The 26,983-nt window shown below is 40.9% G+C and overlaps 1 protein-coding gene across 1 annotated transcript in view; it reads left to right on the forward strand.

Annotated features, from left to right (window-relative positions):
* ADAP2 (ArfGAP with dual PH domains 2) overlaps window positions 1-26,983 on the forward strand; it is a 64,213-nt gene that overhangs the window by 18,908 nt on the left and 18,322 nt on the right. Inside the window, exons 2-4 of the mRNA XM_088468140.1 lie at window positions 19,881-20,008; window positions 22,164-22,255; window positions 26,151-26,227. Of these exons, the coding sequence (XP_088324266.1) occupies window positions 19,881-20,008; window positions 22,164-22,255; window positions 26,151-26,227 (297 nt within the window). The remainder of the gene's footprint in view (window positions 1-19,880; window positions 20,009-22,163; window positions 22,256-26,150; window positions 26,228-26,983) is intronic.

Consider the following 26,983-nt stretch of genomic DNA (forward strand, 5'->3'; position numbering starts at 1 on the left):
GTAATGGGACTATCAACTCAAAAGCTATTTCATGGACAGGTGTGGGCTATTCCCTCGTTATTTCATTATCAATTAAGCAGGTAAAAGGTCTGGAGTTGATTCTAGGTGTGACATTTGCATTTGGAATCAGTTGCTGTCGACTCTCAATATGAGATCCACTATCAGTGAAGCAAGCCATCATTAGGCTGAAAAATCTAAACAAACCCATCAGAGAGATAGCAAAAACATTAGGTGTGGCCAAATCAACTGTTTGGAACATTCTTAAAAAGAAAAAACGCACCAGAGTGCTCAGCAACACCAAAAGACCCGGAAGACCACGGAAAACAACTGTGGTGGATGACAGTAGAATTATTTCCCTGGTGAAGAAAAACCCCTTCACAACTGTTAAATCGTAAATAAACCTTTTAATATATTCCTTCCTATAAACCTCTAAGATTCACCTGCCTAGAACCTCTAAGACAAAACCCTGCCTAAAAACCTCTAAGACAACGCTAATTGCGTACGCAGTATGACCGCAAATAAACACAGGAGTGGAATCTTGTGGTTCCAATGCACAAGTATTATTCAGGTAAAAGTACAGTCAGTTACACGCAATCTATACATACATAATTTAGGCGTAAAAGGAAATAATACAGACCAAGTACGGTTATACATACGCTGCGCCTCTGGATCCAGAGATAGACTTCTCACTAGATATCCTCAGCTCACCCAAAATTCAGCATGAACTACCAAACCAGTGTTTGGACACATGTATTTATTCCCCCCCCCAGACTGAAACAGGACAAAGGGGAAACTTCCTGCTGATCTCATTGGTTCCCAGAGGAGGAGCATATGTAACGACACATTTAACAGGTTGTTTCAAATAGACTTTTCCTGCCTCTAACAGCCGGGGTCTTTCTGGTAACGCCTCCTGTAACATTCCATCAACTAAAACATTTTGTTGCATATAAGTTCTGCGATCCATAACTTGAGTTTGCATGATGCGATCTCTCCACCGATAACACCGGGATTCTGTAAAAAGCGTAGGCATCAGAACGAGATCAAACATACCTTGCTTATCATATATAATACCTTAGATATCAAAAACCTCTATTTCTTAGCATTTAAACTAACTTAACCAACTTGAATCATACATTTTGATGCTTATGGAACCTTATGTGCGAATATGTAGTGTGTGGGTATTTGGGGTTTGATATAAGGACGCTAGTTATTAATGGGTGAGATTTAAGTGCATAATCTCTCATACACGAAGTGAACCTCCAGCAGTGTGGATGGCTGAGGGTTGTAATTCGACATGCCCTCTGTCAGCAGGCCCCCACCTGCTGTGTTCAAAGGAAAACAAAACCTCTTTTGTTCTCACAGACACTTGTGTGAAGTGCAAATGTATTATCACCTCAAACTATGGGATTAGGAGACATCTTGTCTAGTATTCAGGCAAATCCAATTGTGTAGATATTATATTACAATTGCCACAACTATACTTTATCTGCATCCCGGGATTCCCAATTTGTATGTAAAAATACCCATTGTCTCTCCTTATCTACTTAGAAAGCTGGTTTTTCCCGTTGCCCTTGGTGTTAACAAAAACATTGCCATCTGTTCTTAGTTAATGGGTTATAACTTGAATTAATGCTGACCACACAAAATGGTGTCTTGTGATCTCATTTCCAAAATGGCGTCACTGCGATTAAATTTTAAACTGAACTTGTCTCACTCAATTATTCAGCTTTGACAGTCCACCCTTTGATAGCAAACAACATGCTATCACAACCTAATTTGAATCTGTTTAGCCATGCATGAGAATATACCGTTCAATGTTATTATGGTATGACACAGTATGGTCATTTGAACCATTCAGATAATGCGTCTCCGGGAGGGACATAAAACTGCCCTTATACGCACACCGCGGATCCTTAAGGGATCATGGGAAAGATGTGGGGATGCACCTATCCTATAAGGAGAGCCTTGGAAGGGGTTGGGACTGCATTACCTAAGATGACTTAAAACAACATAAACGTTATATCCATGCACGACCACTCAAACTCAGGCTACATTGTTATACCCTACGTCATAACTCAGGATTGAATTACAGTTCTTCCTTATTATTGTTATTCACATTTTCACAACAATTTACTGTCCTGAAATTGGACCGGCACTCCCCTGATTTGGTATAGCACTCCTCCTCCTGACTCCACTCCATCAGCTCCGCCATCAGCTCACATCTCCTTTATTGGTCCCCCATCACAGACACCGAGCATCCCCAAACAGATCATCATGACAAAAAAAATAAAACTCTGGAAAAAAAAAGAACTAGGATGACCACAGCAGACCACTCCATTGCTTGAAGCACTGATCTACACATTTCTTTAGCTCAGATATCTCACCGTCACCTTTTTAATCCTTCCGGCACAAGCTCGCAATCGACAGGTCCACGTTATCGGCCTTGTCTCTGCCTTGTATCTCCACCGGTTGGTTAACCTCCCTATAGTGAGCGGAATGGATCCACGTATCTTCCCTGGCCACCCTTTGAGGATGCTGTATCGTCAGATACGGACCTTTCCACCGATCAGTCAAACAACCTGAGCTACAAAAAAAATTTGGATCATAACAAATTCCTCCAGATTTGACATCATGACAGGTTGCATTAGACATGTTAGTTAATAACACTTCCAATTTCTGTTATTCTCATTCATCTTCGTGAGACCCTGCACAGTAACCTCATTATCAATTTTTCACATGAGGCTGCCTGTTTGGACAGTATCTCAAAGGGGGGGGGGCAAATAAAGGAAAAGACAGTCTGGGATAATCTTAGTGTTGTTACCCATCATCTTACGCATGTTCTGGAAAAAGTCACCTGTAAAATAAGTCCCCCTATCACTTTTAGTAATTCTAGGGATATAGTATCTGCATACAGGTTCTTGCAATTAAATCTTGTTATTAATAGCTACTGCTCTAAATAATGCCTGTGCCGCTGGGTTGGATAGTTTTCCGAGTAGTCGACCTCAGCCTGGCATGGCTGCCGTTTATCCTTAGCAACCTTGTGTCCTATGAGTGGGAGATAAAGCACAACAGTTTAATATCATTTAAACATGACCCAAAATACAACAATAAATCATCCACATTTTACATTAGAACAGATCCATTGATAGGTTGAAAAAAAATATAAACAGTCATATAAGGCCTGGGAGAAGATACTGGGGTTACCTATGAACTCGTGGGAAACTCATGTTCCTGTATGGTGTTCTTCGCTTTGCAGTACTTACTTACGTGTCCCACTTGGTGACAGTTAAAACATAATTTTGAACGGGGTGGATGAAAAGATTGTTGTGGGATTTGAGCAAGAGGGAAAGGTGGTGGGTATGGGTAAGGATAGGGAGGGTAAGGATATTGCGGGGGATATGAGTATGGGACCTGTGGTTGTGTATGATATGTGGGGTAAGGATGTGTTTGCTGTGGTGTGGGATTGGTGAGGACGTGTAATTGTTCAGGTGCAGGTGTGTGTGTGGGTGCAGGTGTGTCGGTTGGCTGTGATGGTATTGTCATTCCTTCCAGAGCTTGTATACTGACAGCCATTAGTTTTTCGCTCTGGGTCTCTCTCTTTTTGGAGATGTTTTTATCATGTTCTATGGCAGACTCTATGAGGTTATCTATTGTAAGTCCCCTCCAGCCAGGTTGTGAGGTCTGAACCCGAATCTTTAAATCGTCTTTCAGACCGTCCATGAGTACCGTGACTATCATTCCCCTGTGGTGAGTGCTATCTTTAATATCTTCTATCCCAGTGTACTGGGTGATAGCCTGCAGAGCCCGGTCGCAATAATCTTCTGCAGTTTCACTCTCCTTTTGCTTAATTGTGAAGATTTTGTTCCAGTTAACTACTACTGGAAAATATACACCCAATTGAGTCACAATGCAGGAAATATTACCTTGGTTTACTTGGTCTGTTAAGGGAATGTCGCCATCCAATACACAGTCCGTGATAAATTTTGTCACGTCGGTATTGTGTGGCAGGCAGGCCCTTAACACTACACGCCAATCTTTATTAGTGGGCTCATGAGAACTACCCAAATTTCTCAAAAATCTTTGACATTTGGCTAGTTCCTTTTTGGGATTGGGGAAATCATTTATGATGGAAGTCAGTTCTGCTCTTGTCCATGGACAATGCATTATTACTTCCCTTGTGGACACTACACCGTTTGCATCTGCATTTCCATTCGGAACAGTTATTGTCCGAATGGGATGCAGACCGGCAGCGTTGCTACCTGTGACCTGATTACCTGGCTGGGGGTTTAATCTGCTGCTGCTACGTACGGTATTAACAACTTCCTCTATGGGTGCAGAGTGTGTTAACACTTCCCTTGCTGTTACCGATGGAGATGGCGGCACCACCCGTGATTGTGGTGATGCAGCATCTATCATTTGCACAGCATGGGAAATGGCAGACATTACAATAGGCTCATCATCCATATCATAAACACTTTCTTTATGGTTGCTTAAGAGAGGGTACAAGTTGCTTGTTACATTTTTATTGGTATTTTTGGTAACCGTACTTGCACCTCCATCCACATAAGGTGGGGGAGGTGAGCGTGAACTGCTGGCAATACTCTCCACTACGCTACTTTGCCGTACGTGCGCGCTAATTTGCGGCTCACCCGTATTGCATCTCAGCGTCGTGGATGTATTTTCTGGCAATGCGTTCGCAATGCTAGTTTGCGTCGTTTGCACATTTTTAAGCCAAGCATCCCCTTCATGCTGCCATATTTTTAAACATTCAAAATACTTAATCTTTTTCTCTCGGGATCTCACCATACTGATGTGATTCTGGACATTATCTAACACATTTTTATCAAAACTACCAAGTCTGGGAAACGGTCTAACACTCTTTCTCGTCATATTAAACCATATATTACAATACCTTATTGCATAAGTACCGTACTTAGTATGCATAATACGACGTGCTGATCCAATTGGAGCCTCCATTAGCAGCACATCATTGCTTAACATTTCTACTGTTTGCGTGGCTCCCATTTTGAGACAACTCCTACGCTTTTTCAATAAAAATTTAAACTGGTGAAAGACAATCAAGATACTTTCACTTACCTGTGAACGATTTAAGTCGGCGGCGTCCACACACCTGGATAAGATTTCGTAAGGCAACTTCCACACCTAGATAAGTTTTGAAACAGGCAACTTCCAGACCCGGATAAGCTTTAGTAAGGTAACTTCCAAACCTATGAGAGTTTATATGTCGGCCACTCCCACGCACCTCTATACAACAAAGACAACATGTACACCTGCTACTGTGTTTAGAACGGTAAAGCTGCTTACCGAGCGACTAGGCTAACCCTTGCACCTAGCCCTTAAGGATCATACGGTACCCTTAACTTTAGGGAATAAATTACCCCTATCAACAATACACACACTGTTACACACTTTTTTTTCTGCGCAGAAAATAAATGTTTAACCCAGATATTGGTAGATAAACATGTGGCAGCAGAACCGGAAGTGCGTATACGCTATTGTGCAAAACGGCCGCATACAGAATTATGCGACTACCACACAACCGTATAATGACTTTTTAACTGCGTACGCACAAATGCGTTTTAGCCGCGTACGCAATACTGCGGCACCCCTCTAAACGTAAGGTTCTATCAACAAAGGAAAAAGAAACTTTTTCCTTTCTTGTCCCTGGATTCTGATCAGCGCTTCCTCTACACAATAACCGGCAGTACGCTCTCAGCAACACTGTCGTAATGAGAGACTAATGCGTCTCTCAAAAGGCGCCTCCACCCTTTTGCTGAGAGAGGACTGATGGAGTGTTATCGTGTATCAGATAGTGTGATAAACCGATGCGAGCCCCCACTGTTAAATCGTAAATAAACCTTTTAATATATTCCTTCCTATAAACCTCTAAGATTCACCTGCCTAGAACCTCTAAGACAAAACCCTGCCTAAAAACCTCTAAGACAACACTAATTGCGTACGCAGTATGACCGCAAATAAAGACAGGAGTGGAATCTTGTGGTTCCAATGCACAAGTATTATTCAGGTAAAAGTACAGTTAGTTACACGCAATCTATACATACATAATTTAGGCGTAAAAGGAAATAATACAGACCAAGTACGGTTATACATACGCTGCGCCTCTGGATCCAGAGATAGACTTCTCACTAGATATCCTCAGCTCACCCAAAATTCAGCATGAACTACCAAACCAGTGTTTGGACACATGTATTTATTCCCCCCCCCAGACTGAAACAGGACAAAGGGGAAACTTCCTGCTGATCTCATTGGTTCCCAGAGGAGGAGCATATGTAACGACACATTTAACAGGTTGTTTCAAATAGACTTTTCCTGCCTCTAACAGCCGGGGTCTTTCTGGTAACGCCTCCTGTAACATTCCATCAACTAAAACATTTTGTTGCATATAAGTTCTGCGATCCATAACTTGAGTTTGCATGATGCAATCTCTCCACCGATAACACCGGGATTCTGTAAAAAGCGTAGGCATCAGAACGAGATCAAACATACCTTGCTTATCATATATAATACCTTAGATATCAAAAACCTCTATTTCTTAGCATTTAAACTAACTTAACCAACTTGAATCATACATTTTGATGCTTATGGAACCTTATGTGCGAATATGTAGTGTGTGGGTATTTGGGGTTTGATATAAGGACGCTAGTTATTAATGGGTGAGATTTAAGTGCATAATCTCTCATACACGAAGTGAACCTCCAGCAGTGTGGATGGCTGAGGGTTGTAATTCGACATGCCCTCTGTCAGCAGGCCCCCACCTGCTGTGTTCAAAGGAAAACAAAACCTCTTTTGTTCTCACAGACACTTGTGTGAAGTGCAAATGTATTATCACCTCAAACTATGGGATTAGGAGACATCTTGTCTAGTATTCAGGCAAATCCAATTGTGTAGATATTATATTACAATTGCCACAACTATACTTTATCTGCATCCCGGGATTCCCAATTTGTATGTAAAAATACCCATTGTCTCTCCTTATCTACTTAGAAAGCTGGTTTTTCCCGTTGCCCTTGGTGTTAACAAAAACATTGCCATCTGTTCTTAGTTAATGGGTTATAACTTGAATTAATGCTGACCACACAAAATGGTGTCTTGTGATCTCATTTCCAAAATGGCGTCGCTGCGATTAAATTTTAAACTGAACTTGTCTCACTCAATTATTCAGCTTTGACACAACAGTTGGTCAAATCAAGAACACTCTCCAGGAGGTAGGTGTATATGTGTCAAAGTCAACAATCAAGAGTAGACTTCACAAGAGTGAATATAGAGGGTTCACCACAAGATGTAAACCATTGGTGAGCCACAAAAACAGGAAGACCATATTAGAGTTTGCCAAACAACATCTAAAAAAGCCATTACAGTTCTGGAACAACATCCTATGGACAGATGAGACAAAGATCAACTTGTACCAGAGTGATGGGAAGAGAAGAGTATGGAGAAGGAATGGAACTGCTCATGATCCAAAACATACCACCTCATCAGTGAAGCATGGTGGTGGTAGTGTCATGGCATGGGCATCTATGGCTGCCAATGGAACTGGTTCCCTTGTATTTATTGATGATGTGACTGCTGACAAAAGCAGCAGACTGAATTCTGAAGTGTTTCAGGCATCATATTCAGTCAAATGCTTCAGAACTCATTGGACGGCGCCTCACAGTGCAGATGGACAATGACCCGAAGCATACTGCAAAAGCAACCAAAGAGTTTTTTAAGGCTAAAAAGTGGAATGTTATGCAATGGCCAAGTCAATCCCCTGACCTGAATCCGATTGAGCATGCATTTCACTTGATGAAGACAAAACTGAAGGGAAAATGCCCCAAGAACAAGCAGGAACTTAAGACATTTGCAGTAGAAGCCTGGCAGAGCATCACCAGGGATGAAACCCAGTGTCTGGTGATGTCTATGCGTTCCAGACTTCAGGCTGTAATTGCCTGCAAAGGATTTGCAACAAAGTATTAAAATGTGAAAGTTAGATTTAGGATTGTTTAGTTTGTCCCATTACTTTTGGTCCCCTAAAAAGTGGGAGGCACATATAGAAACCATTGTAATTCCTACACCGTTCACCTGATTTGGATGTATTTACCCTCAAATTAAATTTGAAAGTCTGCAGTTAAAGCACATCTTGTTTGTTTCATTTCAAAGCCATTGTGGTGATGAATAGAGGCCACAATATGAAAATGTTGTCAATGTCCCAATATTTATGCACCTGACTCTGTGTGTGTGTATATATATATATATATTTATATATATATATATATATATATAGAGTCAGTGCATGGGACACAGGTTTTGTGTATGTCTGTAACAAATAATTAAAATGCACACAGATACTGGTATGCGCAGAGGAGTGTTTTAAATGCAGAGTTAAAGACCATTGTCAGAAGAATGAATATCTTTAGCAATTGTATGGCTTTTGTTCAATGCTAATGTAGTTAAGAGGAACTGACATTTACACTCCAAATAAGCAGAGGAAAACCTTTGATGAGCTATCAGACTTTATGACTCCAGCAAAAAACCTGCTGGTCACCTCCTGAGCAGAACAACCTTGTTGTCTATGGCACCTTGGAATTTGGTACAGGCAGACATAATATTGAATATGTCAGTTAATGGATAAAGTTAGGGGTATATATATATTAATCCATTACACATACACTGATGCACATAACGCACACACATAAACATACATGCATACACATAGATGCTCGTATGTGTATCCACATGCGTACACATAGATGCTCACATACATACGGACATTACATGGACGCACATATGTGAACGCATATGTATAAAATGGTTCCCATTCACTACGGTTAATAATCAGAGTTATGAAAGGTATTTTGAGCTAATAATTACAATGTAATATGTACTTAAACAAGATCTAAGGTTTAGAATATAAGGGACATGTCATGTTTGGTAACATACTAAATCCCTGTTTATTTGCCGACTTCCGTACCTATCGGCAAAGAAGTCGCATCTTGCGTCCGCTAGTTATGGATGATAGGGATTTATTGCATAGATTGTTGTTGTTATTATTAGTATGCAGTGTTGTAGCTAGTTTTTCGGCGGGAAACTACACAAAGCAACTGTTGGAGAACCAAGACATACCCCTGATGACACCGTATGAACTAACCAATGACCAGAATGACCAGATGCAAGAACCAATGGAAACCTGCCAACTTGTCCCTTTGTTCTCTCTGTAACCTATATTGAATATATGCTGTGAGCTGGTCTCAGTATTCAGTCATTTCTCCATTTCTTTTGGTGATGGTGACCGCAGGGTTCAGGATTGAAATACTGCATACTGGGACCAGTAGCGCATGCGTATGTATTGGCTCTACTTATATATTATTGCTTTTTATTCTAATTGTTAAATCTTTCCCTATTTACATAAATAACTTTTTGTGCTTTGGAACCACACGATTGGACTGGAAAGCAATTCTTTCTTAAGCGACTTGCAGCGCTAAATAGCGACTATTAGGAATCAATAGTACTTATGCATTTTTATACCACGAATCAAAAACATATCTTAAGCAAAACAAATAGACATACATCCACTAAATGTTTACAACTGTAGAAGTAAATGTGGATGAAGTTCAAAATAGCCTTTCCAGCCAGAATACAAGTGCTGTGTGACCTCTTCTATGTCTACAACAGAACCCAAAGATTTAATGTTTTCCAGGTCACCTATAGATATTTAAATTGTGACAGATTGTCATACACCTGTACCCCTGCTAGGTGACCTGGAAAGCATGCACTTATTGTGATCTTTATAGCCAAGTTTGAGAACCAATCAGTGGCGACTCCAGAGGTGTGGCTGCAGTGCAGTCCAAAAGTCAAAAATGGAGCCACACCAACTGCAACCCCAAACACTGCCTAACATCGCTGGCTGGGACTCACTGGCAGTTGGTGTGGTTCCCTATTTGAATTTTGGACTGCGCTGCAGCCACACCTCTGGAGCCTCCACTGGGACCACGGTTTGGACATTGACCCCAGATCCCAAGTGAAATGCCAATTCTGTAATGAGCACTGTGTAGCAAATTTCAACTGGATCCAAAGTTCTCTAAAGCCCGTACGTAGATTCCACAGATAGACTACCAGGAAGACTAGCTGTCAGTCTGTATTGATGCAAATAATAACATAGTAGTACCATCTGCTGAATAATACTGAATGCTTAGTAAATTCAATGTGCTCCTAAGAACCTACAGGTCGTGGGGATGGTAAATGGTGTCTATAATATATTATCCTTAATGTCTGTCTAGCAGTTGCACACTACAGCTGTGGAATGACAAGCCCCCCTCACAGCTCTCAGTGGAAGCTGTGAACGGCAGAAGGCCAGAGTGGAGGGGGTCTCAGGAGAGAGAGGGGAGAGGGGACAAGATGTCAGGGCAGAGAGGAGGAGTCACAGGAGAGGGAGAAAAAAAAGCTGCACCTTCCTCCAACCTTATGTTCTGTTGCTTAGATCACATCTCAGAGACACAGCTCATTTCCTTCAGCATATTCAGTCCATTGTTTGGAAGCCATCATATGCCTTCCTAACCATGGACATTACAGCCCTATATACACACTTTCCCCATCAGTTTGGCATTGAATGTATCACTTCCAGGTTGTCCCAGGATAGTGACCTACAACGTGAACATAAGTTTTTTATTTTGGATTCTATTGCTTTCATTCTTTCTCACAATTATTTTTTGTTTCAGAACACCTTTTATCTTCAAACCATGGGGATGGCCATGGGAACCAGGTTCATGCCACATTATGCGAACCTATACATGGGGGAGTTTGAGGACCACCATGTGTGGGGGAGCGACTTTGGGGCAAACCTGGTTTTCTATGGCCGTTACATTGATGATTTATTTTTAATTTGGAATGGGGATTTACACACTGCCTCTGAGTTTTTCATCTCTCAATCACAACCACTTTAATTTATCCTTTAACTTTCAAATATAACACTGAACGAATTGACTTCCTGAATGTGACCCTAGAGGCTTGTGATAATGTAATTCATACTTCCAATTTCATTAAATTTGTTAGCACACAGTCTTATTTACATTTTAAGAGTGCCCATCATCAGCCCTGGAAAATTAACATCCCTAAGGGGCAAGAGGCCTTCTGGAAGCAGGCAGATGATATGTTATCCTCTTTTGAGAAAAGAGGATATCCTAGATATATTTTACAGAAAGCCTTAGATGAAGTTTCATGTTTGGATAGATCAAGCCTATTGTAAATGAAAAAGAATCCCGTTAAAACTAAAGAAAAAACAAAACCAATAGGGAAATGGCGTTTGTTTGTAAATATACTGTAACTCTCGCCATAAAGAAATCAGGAAAATTTTTAATAAGAACTACCGGATCTTACAACAGGACAACATACTCAGAGATATATTACCCCTAAACCTTTTGTGGTGTATAGGAAAAATAAGTCACTATAATTTACTCTGGCACCAAATTTGAAGTCTTGTAAAAATCCCATACAGACCATTACCTCTGAGTCTAAGATACAATGGTTTCCATATAGACCCCATGGGTTTCATCGATGTGGGAAGACGAAGTGCACAATGTGTTCTCATATACACAAAAGACTACCAATATACATTTAAGTGTAGACAATGACGTATATATGATAACTAGCTTTATGAACTGTAAATTATCTTTTATAGTTTATTTGATTACATGTAGTTGCGGCCTCAAATATGTAGGCCGCACAACTAGGTCTTTGAAAATTAGATTCATGGAACACCGACGTAAAATCATTAATAAAGTTAGGACAAATAGGGCCGTATTCAATTAGGTGCGAAAAGTCTAGGACTTTTTGCATTCTGGAACTTTTCGTCGTCATTGCTGGTTTTGCATGCGAAAAAGTATCATCACCGCTTATGCTTATCCCCGTATTCAATTACAAAGCGGAGAAAACGGCCCCTGGCGAATTAGAAACCAGCGAAAAGTCCTGTCAAAAATGGGGAAAGCACTCTGTACCCCCTGAAAAGCTGCACTAACATAGGGGATCACTATAGGGGTGTTCTAGTACCCCTAATAAAGGTAATCTGGGTTATTTTTTCTCTAGAAAATCTTGTTTTTAGCGACTTTACATAAGTGGTGAAGAATGGCGTTTAGCAATATTTTTTCATCAAAATAACTAGTCCCAGCAAATTTGGGGTACATGACAATGGGTGCTAGCATATTTTTAAGTTAACTTAAAAAATACACTTGCCACAAACACCTGCAATCTTAAAAACACCTGGGGCATACTTGGGGACCCCCCTGGAGTCTATTTCGCTAGTTTTTAAGTTTGTCCCCCAACTTTGTTTATTGTTTTTTTTCTCCAAAATTAAAGTACTTTTATGGGGTGTTAAGTTTTTTTTTAATCAGTTTACCTTTGGGGGGCTGTCCCAAGGGTGCAGGGTGGTTCCAGCAAGTTTGCACCCCAAAACCCAAATACTGCAGTTTTTTTCGATAGCTTTCATAGGCGAATCTTTTTTGGCGATTCCAATGCATTGACTTTCCGCACCGAAAAGTCTTTGGAATTGAATACGGGGATAAGTTTTTGCCGGGCGAAATTGCGTCCCCGGCAAAACTTTTTGCCGAAAACAGCTTTTCTCACCTAATTAAATACGGCCCTAACTCTGTCTTTGCATTTTAAAAAAAACTCATAATAGTGATCCTAAGACCATGAGGATTGTAGGTCTTGAACAGATTGATGTGACATCTGTCGCCAGGAGGTATATTGGATGTTTAAATTGAACTCTTTATACCCGGAGGGTCTTAATTAATTAATAGAATTGAATTCTATTATGTAGAATATTTCCATGGGTTTTTTTTTAGGAATGGTTAGATCAGGGAGATAGGGCCCCCTTCACCTTTCCTTTCATATTCCTCTAGACCAATGAGGATGTTATTAAGCCTTCTACACCTATTCTAAAATTTTAGGGATCAAGGGGTCATTTTGTTGTTGACCCACCATACCCAACAGAGTGGATATGAGCAGTGCATTTTTTGGTCTATATCAAATAGTTTCTATGTGTACACATATATGTCTATATGCCCTATGTATCCTATATATTATTTGTTTTCCTAAATATGATCCGGCCCGTTTAGCACTCTGTGAGACCAATTGGACTCAATACATTTATGATATGATCGGTTTGGACAACTGGATTATATGTTCTCATATAATGGATATGTTCAATCTATCTGTTTAGAGATGTTGTATATTAATTAGATACAATTTTATATCAATCTTAGTATTGGTTTACCTATAGATGTACACTATATGTATATAGTAGATATAAAAATTTGATTGAATCCCTGTATTTAGGATTTATAAATAATCCATTGGTAAATTTATACATGTGCGATCGGATTATTGCGAATGGACACCAGCGATACATATTGTACCGAACTATATATGTGAATAAATAAATTATTAATTATTTATTTATTACCAGTTATTTATATAGCGCACACATATTTCACAGCGCTTTACAGAGAATATTTGGGCATTCACCTCAGTCCCTGCCCCAGTGGAGCTTACACTCTATATTCCCTATCACATGCGCACACACATACACACTAGGGTTAATTTGTGTTGGGAGCCAATTAACCTGCCAGTATACATATAGACAGCTGATCTGCACCCCGGATAGTAAAATATAATAATATTTTTTATTTTATTACTGATTTGAGTAGGGGTTCATCCCGATCAAGTAAACCAATAATGAAGGTTGTTTACATCACATGACCATATAGGTTCACATGACCGGAGACATCTCTGCAACGGGTATGTGGACGATCAGCTGTCTAATGTTTTAATAATAGTCTTCATAGGCTGTGGTTTTGATTTAAATTAAACTTGACGGTTTAGACGGTTAATTATAGACTCCATAGCTGCTTACACTTGGGATTGTTGATACGGGTATATATACACTCTGTTCCTGGACTTGGGGCACTTATGCTACTGATGAAGCCATGGGGGAATACCACGGTGCAACGCGTTTAGCGCCGACCACACTGACACAATTACTTGGAGTACTATTGGGAGTTCCGGACCAGCGTTTTCTCATCTACAACCAGGTTGCATTCATCATTACCCTAACCACATAGGCAGGATTTCTGGCAACACTTTGGGATGGAGTGCTTACTATAGCCGGTAATACACACTATTTAACTGCTGGATATTTTCCCGGATTTCCCTTCAATTGACTCCTCATCTAATCTATCAACTGCTTGTCAGCTGTTTTAATATATGCACAGTGACTATATGAATTTTGTGATTTTACTTGTACCAGAGACTGGATTAATTTTTATCTGCTTCATTTAATTTAATATGTTTTCATACATGCAGCAATAAATATGTGTCACGGCTCGGGTACTTGGGATTGGTGAACCCGAACTGGGTTGATGAACAGAGACACCTGGACCAGTGCGTAGTTGGAATTTAGATGGTTTAATGTAATTCTTGGTCATACAGCTGAATGAGGACTTTAATATGAGATGTAGAATAATGTCCTCTATGCAGAGATGCGCAACAAAAGATACTGAATAAAACTATAATACAAAAGTCTCTGGAGTGCATGAAGTAACGTGTCGACAAGAACTGTAGACTTGGAACTGTAGAATTAGACGAGGAATATTAAAGCTTGGAATAGAGTTCGGGCTGAGGTTTGCTGAATAAGAATTTGGACACTTGAATGTGACTCCTGGGTGTAGTACACTGGATTAGAGTGAGAACTTGAGTCTGACTCCGGGATGGAGTGTGCTGGATTGGAGAGAACACTTCAATAGGACTCCGGGAAGGAGTGTGCTGGATTGGGTGAGCACTTTGAATAGGACTCCGGGATGGAGTGTGCTGGATTGGGTGAGCACTATGAATTAGGGGTGAGCGGGTTCGGATTTCTGAAATCCGAACCCCCCCGAGCCCCCCTGATCCGAGTCCGATCCGAGTCAGGCTCGACCTTTCCCGCCTGACTCGGATCTGAAATCGAGGCAAAACGTCATCATCCCGCCTTCCGAGTCTCGCGGGTTTTGGATCCTATATAAGGTACCCGCGTCGGCGCCATTTTCTCACTCGGCTGTGGACAGTGAAGAGGGAGGGTGGGAGTTAGGGCTGGCTGGGCTGTGTAGTGTAGTGTAGTGCTGCTGTTGTCCACTACTTCAAAGTCCATAGGGGCTGGCTGTGTTGTGCTGTGCTGCTGTTGTTAATAGGAGCTGTGTCCACTACTTCAAAGTCCATAGGGGCTGGCTGGACTGTGTTGTGCAGTCAGTTCTCCATAGGGGCTGTGTCCACTCCAAAGTCCTGTGCAGTGTCCCAGTCCTAAAGGGGTGCTGTAGTGTTGTCCAGGGGGTGCTCTGTCCATCAGGGGTGCTCCCCCCAAGTGCTAAAAAAATAATATATTTTCTGTGTTTGTGAATTGTGTGCGCAGTAGCCGCACGTGCATCAACAAAGTAGTGCCAAGCATGCGCCTGTGTCATAAGTAAAGGGCCGGCTGGCTTGACCGTTAAAGGGTGCTGTAACCCCCAAAGTACACTCCAGTCCAAACCAAAAAAAATATTATTTTCTGAGTTTGTGAATTGTGTGCGCAGTAGCCGCACGTGCATCAACAAAGTAGTGCCAAGCGTGCGCCTGTGTCATAAGTAAAGGGCCAGCTGGCTTGACCGTTAAAGGGTGCTGTAACCCCCAAAGTACACTCCAGTCCAAACCAAAAAAAAAATTATTTTCTGTGTTTGTGAATTGTGTGCGCAGTAGCCGCACGTGCATCAACAAAGTAGTGCCAAGCGTGCGCCTGTGTCATAAGTAAAGGGCCGGCTGGCTTGACAGTTAAAGGGTGGTGTAACCCCCAAAGTACACTCCAGTCCAAACCAAAAAAAAAAATATTTTCTGTGTTTGTGAATTGTGTGCGCAGTAGCCGCACGTGCATCAACAAAGTAGTGCCAAGCGTGCGCCTGTGTCATAAGTAAAGGGCCGGCTGGCTTGACAGTTAAAGGGTGCTGTAACCCCCAAAGTACACTCCAAACCAAAAAAAAAAATATTTTCTGTGTTTGTGACTTGTGTGCACTGTGGCTGCACGTGCATCAACAAAGGAGCAGCGCCAAGCGTGCGCCTGTGTCCCATAAGTAAAGAGCCGGCTGGCTCATTTCTTAAAGGGTGGTGTAACCCACAAAGTGCACTACTCTCCAGCAAAAATAAAAAAATATTTTCTGTGTTTGTGTGCGCTTTAGCCGCACGTATATATCAATATAACATAAATGGAGGACCAAACTTTCTCCGATAAAAATAAAATAGGGAAAGATCAAGAACCACTTCCTCCTAGTGCTATTGCTGCTGCTGGGAGTTGTTCATCATCCCAGAGAGGAAGTAGGAACATCACTACTTTTACTAAACAATTGACCCTCCAACAGTCCCTAGCGATGAGGATGAAGTACTCCAGCAGTCATCCTGAAGCAAAACGTATAACTGAGGCCTTGACTGCTATGTTGGTGTTAGACGTGCGTCCGGTATCCGCCATTAGTGCAGTGGGATTTAGACAATTGATGGAGGTAGTGTGTCCCCGGTTCCAAATCCCGTCTAGATTCCACCTGCATCCTCAAAGCAGCAGTGACAAGCGTGCGTCTGTCTGTTAAAGGGTGGTGACACCCTCAAAGTGTGCTACACAAACAATTAAAATATTGTTCTTTTTTTTTCGGTCTTTGTGAAATGTGTGGGCTGTAGCTGCACCTGCATCCTTAAAGCAGCAGCGACAAGCGTGCGTCTGTCTGTTAAAGGGTGGTGACACCCTCAAAGTGTGCTACACAAACAATTAAAATATTGTTCTTTTTTTTTCTGTCTTTGTGAAATGTGTGGGCTGTAGCCGCACCTGCATCCTTAAAGCAGCAGTGACAAGCGTGCGTCTGTCTGTTAAAGGGTGGTGACACCCTCAAAGTGTGCTACACAAACAATAAAAATATTGTTCTTTTTTTTTTGTCTTTGTGAATTGTGTGGGCTGTAGCCGCACTTGCATCCTCAAAGCAGCAGCGACAAGCGTGCGTCTGTCTGTTAAAGGGTGGTGTAACCCTCAAAGTGCTCCAAAAAATAAAAAACTATTTTTTTAATGTGTTTGTGACTTGTGTGCGATGTAGCCGCACGTGCATCAACATAGTAGCAGCGCCAAGCGTGCGCCTGTGTCATAAGTCAAGGGCTGGTTTGGACATCTGGTCCGGACTGAAGGACGTGCCAACAATTTCTGACAAGTCTACTGTCACTGCATATGATACTGTCCTCAAAGCAGCAGCGACAAGCGTGCGTCTGTCTGTTAAAGGGTGGTGACACCCTCAAAGTGTGCTACACAAACAATAAAAATATTCTTCTTTTTTCTGTCTTTGTGAATTGTGTGGGCTGTAGCCGCACCTGCATCCTTAAAGCAGCAGCGACAAGCGTGCGTCTGTCTGTTAAAGGGTGGTCACACCCTCAAAGTGTGCTACACAAACAATTAAAATATTGTTCTTTTTTTTTCGATCTTTGTGAAATGTGTGGGCTGTAGCCGCACCTGCATCCTTAAAGCAGCAGCGACAAGCGTGCGTCTGTCTGTTAAAGGGTGGTGACACCCTCAAAGTGTGCTACACAAACAATAAAAATATTCTTCCTCTTTTTTCTGTCTTTGTGAATTGTGTGGGCTGTAGCCGCACTTGCATCCTCAAAGCAGCAGCGACAAGCGTGCGTCTGTCTGTTAAAGGGTGGTGTAACCCTCAAAGTGCGCTCCACAAACAATAAAAATATTCTTTTTTTTTTTTCTGTCTTTGTGAATTGTGTGGGCTGTAGCCACACTTGCATCCTCAAAGCAGCAGTGACAAGCGTGCGTCTGTCTGTTAAAGGATTACATCGGTGACAGCATCCAAGTAGGCATGTCAGACAGTCCGTACCTGTACTGGCAGGAAAAAGAAGCAATTTGGAGGTCCCTGTACAAACTGGCTCTATTTTACCTGAGTTGCCCCCCCTCCAGTGTGTACTCCGAAAGAGTGTTTAGTGCAGCCGGGAACCTTGTCAGCGAAAGGCGAAGGAGGTTGCTTCCACAAAATGTGGAGAAGATGATGTTCATAAAATTAATTATCAACTCTTCCAGGGAGACCAGCCTCCAGAACGTACAGAGGGACCTGTGGTTCCAGCGGGAACGAATTAATACTCTGTGAGGATGAGGATGTACACACTGAAGAGGGTGAGGAATCGGTGGATGAGGAGGATGAGGATGACATCTTGCCTCCGTAGAGCCAGTTTGTGCAGGGACAGATTAATTGCCAGCTTGTTTTGTGGGGGCCCAAACGAACCAATCATTTCAGCCACAGTTGTGTGGCAGACCCTGACGCTGAAATGATTGGTTTGTTAAAGTGTGCATGTCCTGTTTATACAACATAAGGGTGGGTGGGAGGGCCCAAGGACAATTCCATCTTGCACCTCTTTTTTTTCTTTGCATTATGTACAGTTTGGGGCCTAGTTTTTCAAACTGCCATCCTGTCTGCCACTGCAGTTTCACGCCTAGATGGGTCACGTATTTGTGCCGCCCACTCGTGTCGCTTAGCATAGTCATCCAGCTACCTTGGTGCAACCTTTTGGACATAAAAACACTATTGTAAGGTGTGAGGTGTTCAGAATAGACTGGAAATGAGTGGAAATTAAGGTTATTGAGGTTAATAATAGCATAGGAGCAGAAAAACCTACAAATTCTGTGATTTTAGCTGTTTTTATGCTTTTTTTCAAAAAAATACAGATCCAAAACACAAAACCCAGAACCCAAAACACGGAAGGGTGGTTTTGGCAAAACCAATCCAGATCCAAAACACGAAGAAAGATCCAGATCCAAAACCAAAACACAAAACACGAAAAGTGGCCGGTGCACACCCCTACTATGAATAGGACTCCGGGATGGAGTTTGCTGGATTGGGTGAGCACTTTGAATAGGACTCCGGGATGGAGTGTGCTGGATTGGGTGAGCACTTTGAATAGGACTCCGGGATGGAGTGTGCTGGACTGGAAGCAGGAGTACTCCCGACTGGAGTATACAGGAACTTGAGGCAGGCAAACTGGAAAGGAAACCAGCGGAGCTCAGGAACATAGGTCTTGCTGTAGCAAAGAGCACTATTGTACTGGCAATGAGACAGAGTCAGGGAACGGCTTTTATACCCCTGGTCGGATGCTGATTGGCTGGAGCAACTGGAGAGTGCTGCTGACTGGATGGATTTGGACCACCTGACTTGATCCAAGATGGCCGCGCCCATGATCCGGAGGTCTGACACACTGAAGTGCAGGAAGTGCATGGAAGTATGGCTGGGACACCTAGGCAACAGTGGGCATGCAGGAAACCACCTTCAGGCATAGGCCCCACTCTGGATTCCACTGACAGGAGCGGCCGGCGACTCAGCAAGGCGCGATGACATAAGTGCATGGGGAGATGCAGGGGTCTCAGCCGGAGGTCTCTAGCACGGTTTATGACAATATGATGATTATTTGAACCAAGCCTTATGAGACCTGTAATGTCAATGTATTAGAGCCATATCAGGATGGTGTATGCAATCTATATAGTTTTGATTGATCAGATAACAATAAGTTTTTTTATATATAAACTAACATTATAGATAGAATTTGTTTTCGTTAAACCACATAATTAGTGAGTACTGCACCTGTCCCTCAGCAATCTCAATTTGTCTACTAGCGCTGTTCAACTATTTATTATCTATCTTGATTTGCCTTTGGAACTTGACACATTCCTATTTGAACTAGCTGCTGTCTGTGATAGCGCCAGTCTGATTACTTTTGGTTTTTTACTAGTATAAAATATGTTTGTCACAAATCACCTCCACTAATAAATTCTCTTGTTACAGATCCTGACTGGGCATCGTACAATATCGGGGTGTTTGTCTGTTTGCAGTGTTCTGGTGTCCACAGGAATCCAACAATTGGCAAAATCAAATCTATACAACTAGATAACATAGAGCATGACCTGGTAGAGGTAGGAGCATACTTCTTTAAATCCCTATTTGTTATATATGTTCTGTAACAGGCGTTGTAACCCTAACAACCAATAATTTCTTATACAGTTAAGAGTAATATAGTGGTTACAACACATTTGCCTTGTGTGCCACTTGTTAGCAGTGTTCCCCATTGTACCATCTGTGTTAGAAAATGCGGGGGGTGGCCAGTATGAAAACCCAGGAGATGAAACGAAGTGTTAGGCCCCATACCAGGTAACACTCTGATATTTACTGAAATATTGCTTAGACATATCAGTGTGAATGCTGCTCTTAGACTGTAGTGGTTGTGTCTGTGATTATCACATATGCACCTACCTGCTGCTCTGGTTTCCATTAGGCTTGTTCAGTCTGTTGCCTATTGGCTATTGCCACTTGGCTTGGGTAACCTGTCTCTACAAATCATACAAACCTGTCTGGCGTGACGCACACTCGATCCCAACGAGACAATTACTGGTAGTGGTTTCTTCTCTCTTCTCCGCATGGTGCTCACTGAGCTCTGGACCCACCTCTCAGGTCTCAGGCTGGCCTATCTCTCAGATAGAGCTACAGTCAACCTGTAGTTTCGTAGTCTTTCTCTGCACGACTAGCAGTAAAATCAAGACTATGGGGCATATTCAATTCGACGCTAAAAGTTCCGTACTTTTCGCATGCCGGACTTTTCGCTGACATCGCTGGTTTTCCCTGCGAAAAAGTATCGCGCTCGTCCCCGCTTATCCCAGTATTCAATTAAAAATCGGCGAAAATGGGACACGGCGAAACTCATACAGGCAAAAAGTGCTGTCCAATTTGGAGAAATCAGCCTGACACCCCCCAAAAGATGCACTGACATTGGGGATCACTATAGATACCCCCAAATAGTCCTGCTGAAGGTATATGGGGTACTTAAATGCTCTCAATAGCTGCTAATTAGCATATTTGCAGAAGTGGTGAAGAATAGCATTTAGCAGTTTTTTTTGCAGAAAATAAGTAGTCCCAGCAAATTTGGGGTACACGAAAATGGGTGCTAGCATATTTTAAAGTTGCGAAAGTGAAGTTTAAAAAAAATTTTAAAATCCACCTGCCGCAACCACCTGCAAACTTAAAAACACCTGGGGCATACTTGGGGACCCCCCTGGTGTCTATTTCGCTAGTTTTTAAATTTGTCCCCCAACTTTGGACTGTTTCGCCCCCAAAATGAAAGTACTTTTTTGGGGTGATCTAAAGTATTTTTTAAACTTTTTTTTTTTTTTAATGCAGATTACCTTTGGGGGACTGTCCCAAGGGTGCAGGGGGGGGGGTTCTGAAGTTTGCACCCCGAAACCCAAATTCGGCACTTTTTTTCAACACCTATTCATAGACTAAACTTTTTCGCTGGTTCCACTGCATTGAGTTTCCGCACCGGCAAAAAGTCTCCGGAATTGAATACAGAGAAAACTTTTCGCATGGCGAAATGATGTCACTCGCGATACTTTATCGCTGAAAACTGCTTTTCGCGTATAATTGAATATCCCACCAAGGGGCAGATGTACTAAGCTCTGGAAAGTGATAAATTGGAGAGTGATAATGTACCAACTAATCGGCTCCGGTCATTTTTCAAACAGCCTGTAACATGACAGTTAGGAGCTTAGTGGCTGGTAGTTTATTATCACTCTCCAATGTATCACTTTCCAGAGCTTGGTACATATCCCCCTATTATGTCTCATGGCTTGAGCATGAACGTAGTACTTCACTTCAACGTAAACATGTATTTAGCGCATCCTTAAATAATGAAAACAGAGTGACCTGTCAGTAAAAGTAGTGCTACAGATGTTCCTAATGTTTTTATTGCTACTTTGTGATGTCCTGTGATGTATTTACTGTGCTGTGTTAAAGCTGGCCTGTGTCCTTACAGTATACTCTTATATACAATATACTGTACTTCTCTGCTACATGCTGGACTGTGCCACTATAATCTTATATGATACAATATACTGACCTGTTTATTCTCTTCTGCTCTGTGCTCCTATTCTCTTATGTACTATGCTCCCCTTTGCATTCTGTATTACTCTGTGATAGCATATACATATTTTGATATTGTTATATATTTCTCTAATCGACCTTGTATCATTTTATACACGCACACATACATACTGTATGTTATTTCTTCTACCACAGTTCATGAGAAGTCACGGGAATCAGAGAGCAAAGGAAGAATATGAAGCCTTTGTGCCTCCATTTTACTACAGACCCACTGAAAATGACTGCATGTATGTGTACTGTATACATATATAATCTGTGTATGGGGTTATCTGCCTGCAGTATATGCATGATCAGTGTAAAAGGCTAGTCTACAGTACATTCAGTGCATGTATGTACAGTGCATGGAAGGTATTCTACACCTGCAGCAGTATATATATGACCATCGTGTGGTAATTGTTCTAGGTGCAGTGTACGTATTTTCATGGTATGGAGGTTATTCTAGGTGCTGTGTATGACTTTTTGTAGTGTATGGAGGTAGTTGCAATCTATTATGTTCAGTGTTAGGTGTTTATTCAAGAGGCACTGTATGTCTACTCATTGTATGGGGGCTTTCTATGTGCAATGTGTGTACGAACAGTATATTAGGTCATTTACATGCAATGCACGTGTTTTCAATGTATGTGTACATGCATTGTATCATTGTATGTATGATCAGAGTATGGAGGTTATTCTAGGTACAGTGTACATATACTCAGTCTATGGTGTTATTCTAGCTGCAGTGTATGTACGAGTAGTGTATAGAGCTACTTTACATGCAGTAGATATATAATCAGTTTATGGGGGTTATTCTTCATGCATTATATGTGTGATCAGAGTATGCAGGTTAGTTTAAGTGCGAGGATTTCTGCCATAGGTTTCCTGATTGTTATGTTAATTCTATGTTTTATCACATACCCAACCTTTCTGATGAAAATGACATGTACTTTATTGGGCTTATAACTGCATACGCTGAATTACGCTTTAGGTCATATTCTGTGTAATTATGGAAACCTATCATATAGCGGTCCTATTTTCTGGAATGCCGCTGACTGGACTGCAGGTACAAAGCTATTGTTTTAGGGTTGCCTAAGGTGTTTGAGCCATTAGAGCAAATACTGGAAATGCTGGAAAGTCAGTTAAAGGAAGCAAAGAGGAAATTCACTGACAAAATTACTGACAAGCTGCAAAGTGTATTGTAATCTAATCACGATTATTCAATGCTCTGCAAAATAAGTGACATTCTTTGTAAGCAAGAAGCAATATTTCGTGCCAGAATGTTCTCCCATTGTTTTGACCTCTCTCTCGGAGAGATGTATTATCGTGCTGCTAATGCTACTCCTGCTTTGTCACATCAAAGCAGGAAGCAATAACTAAGATAAATTAACATCTTGGCTACTGAAATGGGGGAGAGAACTCGAGAAGGCCTGTAGCACATGAGCCTAGTACCTCCTGGCTGGCCCCAATGCACATGAGCGAGCTCTTGGGAAAACCGCAAGGTCTCATTTGCAGGGAGATGGCGCATACGCAAGATACCTACCGCTGTTTCCAGTCAGTCTGGAGTCCTTGCACATATCGGCATGCAGAGACCTTAGAGTAAATTGATTTTTCTCTACGGTAACTGCTGTAATACATTTTGAAGATGGATACAAGTGTCAAATTGCGCTGGATCTAGAGTTTAAACTGGACTCGGTCAAGCAGTACAATTCTTCTGTCAATGGTGAATAATGTTAGGTTTGAATATTGTACTTTTAATGTATTTTTTTTAATTCTTCCAACAACAGTAAATAGTTTCTATCTGTTTATACTTAAAATGTGTGTGTATATATATATACGGTATATATATATACATATATATATATATATACCATATATATATATATATATATACCGTATATATATATATATATATATATATATATATACCGTATATATATATATATATATATATATATATATACCGTATGTGTATATATATATATATATATATATATATATAAATAAATTATTTAAATTCTTTTGTACTTGCAGTGTGTGTGTGATTATGAATGTATGTGTGTGAGTATGAATGTATGTGTGTATAAAAAAATAATCACACCGCAAATGATCACTGTCTTTTTGAAAGGATAGATATGGCTGTTGTAAGGCCCATTTCCTTTCTGCTGCATGTGATGTTTCCATTACATATTTAAAGATTTTGATACCTATAATACTGAGTGCTGGTGGTTACTTCTTACTACATATTCAAGTATGATTGCAATTGCATTAATTCAATCCACCTTCTGGGCTGCTACAAATAATAGATAAGGAAAGAAGAGAACTCTCACCAGACTTTCACTAATGAGAATTTCTTCTATTCAAACTAATGATGTTAGGGTTTTGCTATCATGATATAAGCACATTAAATGACATGAATGATCCATCTACCAATCGATTTGTTTAGACCAGTGTTTCCCAACTTCGGTCATGACAGCATACTAACATTCCATGTTTTAAGGATGTCCATGCTTGGAGAGTGTCCAGATGGTTACATCAAAATAACCGAGGCACTAATTAAGTCACCTGTGCTTAAGTATGGCTAGCCTTAAAGTTTGTACTGTTAGTACCGTGGATGGGAAACAGAGGGCAACCATTCCAATATTCTGAAATCAAGCATTCTTGCAACATAGTTCTTCAAGGCTCTAAAAACATCCAAGGAATGAACATATCCCTCTACCACCATAGGTGGATTCTGATCTAATCCTGAAATTACAATATCTTGATTTAAATGGGATTTGGAACCCACAGGATGAAAATAGTTTGTACAAAGAACAGCCTTATCTTAATAAACAAAAAAAAGAATTTGTATCTGCAAGAGAGCTTAGCACATACACACTCCAGGGGGTATATTTACTAAAGAGTGGGTTTTTAGAAGTGGAGATGTTGCCCATAGCACCCAATAAGATTCTAGCTATTATCTTCTAGAAGGTGCTAGATAAATGTTAAGTAGAATTTGATTGGTTGATATGAGCAACATTGCCACTTCTAAAAACCTGCACTTTAGTAAATATACCCCCAGACTAGGAACTAGACAGAAGAAAACACGTATTCCATGTGATAAGACCTCTGATTCATTTATATTGCTTAAAATGTAAAAAAAAAAACACATTTATTATTTAAAAGAGCTGTACAATATAAATCAAATGGTTTTAAAGCAGTATTCAACACTGGGCCAATTAGATAATGATGTCTCCAAATAATTCTCAATAATGTTAGTAAAAATGCAGATGTAGCTCTTAAAAAAAAAAAAAAAAAACTAAAGAAAAAACTTGGGTACTAATGACAAATATAAGTTTATGGATCCAAATACATAGAGGTGATAATGGAATGAAAATACCAAGGTTCGTCAGCATACTGTGTCTATGAGCAGGATGATATGCAGGTAGTACAGTCAGATTATAAAGATTTGTGTTGGTGTCCTTGAAGATCACGTCTATCTAGGATGCAGTGTGGGATAAGGCTCACAAGTAGTCCAATATGTAGTCAGTCTACTGGTCCTTACTGATGTGTTTAGTTCTGTTGTATTCGCAACTTCATCAGAAGTTCCCTTATCTAAATGGTCCCATCTTTGAGGAAGATGCCGCAATGGACCTACTGATATTCTGAGAATGTCCATGTTCCACAAACATCTTGGCCAGTCTAGTGCCACTAACCACACTAGGGACCTTTCTTGTTTCACCTTTTTGATGAAGAAAGAACAAATAAATAAAATGAAGGACTGCAGTCATTCATAAAATGTACATTAGTCTGTCAGAGCGGTCTGTGAACTAGCCTGCCTTGTGGGCTCCATAAAACAGTGCCCAGGATTTCGATATGGAAAAGGAAGGAGTAAAGTTTTTAATATATTTAAAGTGCCTAGTCCTGAAGGAGGGCTCTATATGATGTGGGTCCAGTGCCCCCTACTTGGATGACAGAGAAAAACTTCTGTCACTGACTAATTTAGATACATTTTCTAACTGAACGGCACACATTTTCAGCCTTTTACTATCATGTTGTGACTGTTGAGTGGAAACACTTTGTGCCCTGTGATTAATATCTGGAACAACCAGATGTAACTGTTCCATTTTGAAAACAACCACATGTAACTGTTCCATTTTGTGTTTTAAGGGTATTAAAGGAACAGTGGATCAGAGCAAAGTATGAACGACAAGAGTTTACAAGTAATACAAACAGATATGCAGTAGGTAAGTGTATAGTATTATTAATCTCAGATCAAATACATCTTTTCTCATTCTCTATAATAGTTTCTGATTTACAGGAACAGTCCCAGGTTTTAAAGATATGTTCCTGGACATGTCTTTATATTTCTGTATTCACCAACTGTACTATAACCTTTCTTATTCCCTGCATGCTAGGTGCTATTCTTACCATCTATTCTTAATCATTGGGCTTTATACAATAGGATATATAAAATAAAAGTCACTACAGTATAATTACATTGAGCAAACCTAATGGGTCTTGTAATGCTCCAAATCCACTTAGAATCGCAAGTAACCTCCATTGAGGCACCAGCTCAGCAGCAAAGTGGCAATGAAGTTATGTGAAAGTGTTGGCCACTATGGTCTATACATAGGATTGTCATAGATTATCACTTATGAGCAGGGCTGTAACTAGGGTGGTTCGGCATGTGCCATGGCACGGGGCATCGCAGGACAGGGGGCGCTGTTCGGGTCTGTCAATTTTCTGTCTATAATCATTCTCATTTTCCGTTTATCCCCAGCACCTACGCAAGCACCTTCAGTCACATCCTCTTTTATTTACATAGACATTTCAAAATACCGTCCTAGCCGGAACTCAAACCCATCACATCTCACAAGGCAGTCAGACATCTTACACTTGGAAGTATCTACCCTACAGTTTCTGATGGCACCCAATGATGCCACACTCCTTTTTCAGGAGTGCATCTTATGTTTGAAAAATTATGGGGGGGGGGCAATACC

The sequence above is a fragment of the Taudactylus pleione genome, unplaced genomic scaffold (assembly GCF_031769625.1).
Source record: "Taudactylus pleione unplaced genomic scaffold, aTauple2 ptg000012l, whole genome shotgun sequence".
Taxonomy (NCBI): Eukaryota; Metazoa; Chordata; class Amphibia; order Anura; family Myobatrachidae; genus Taudactylus; species Taudactylus pleione.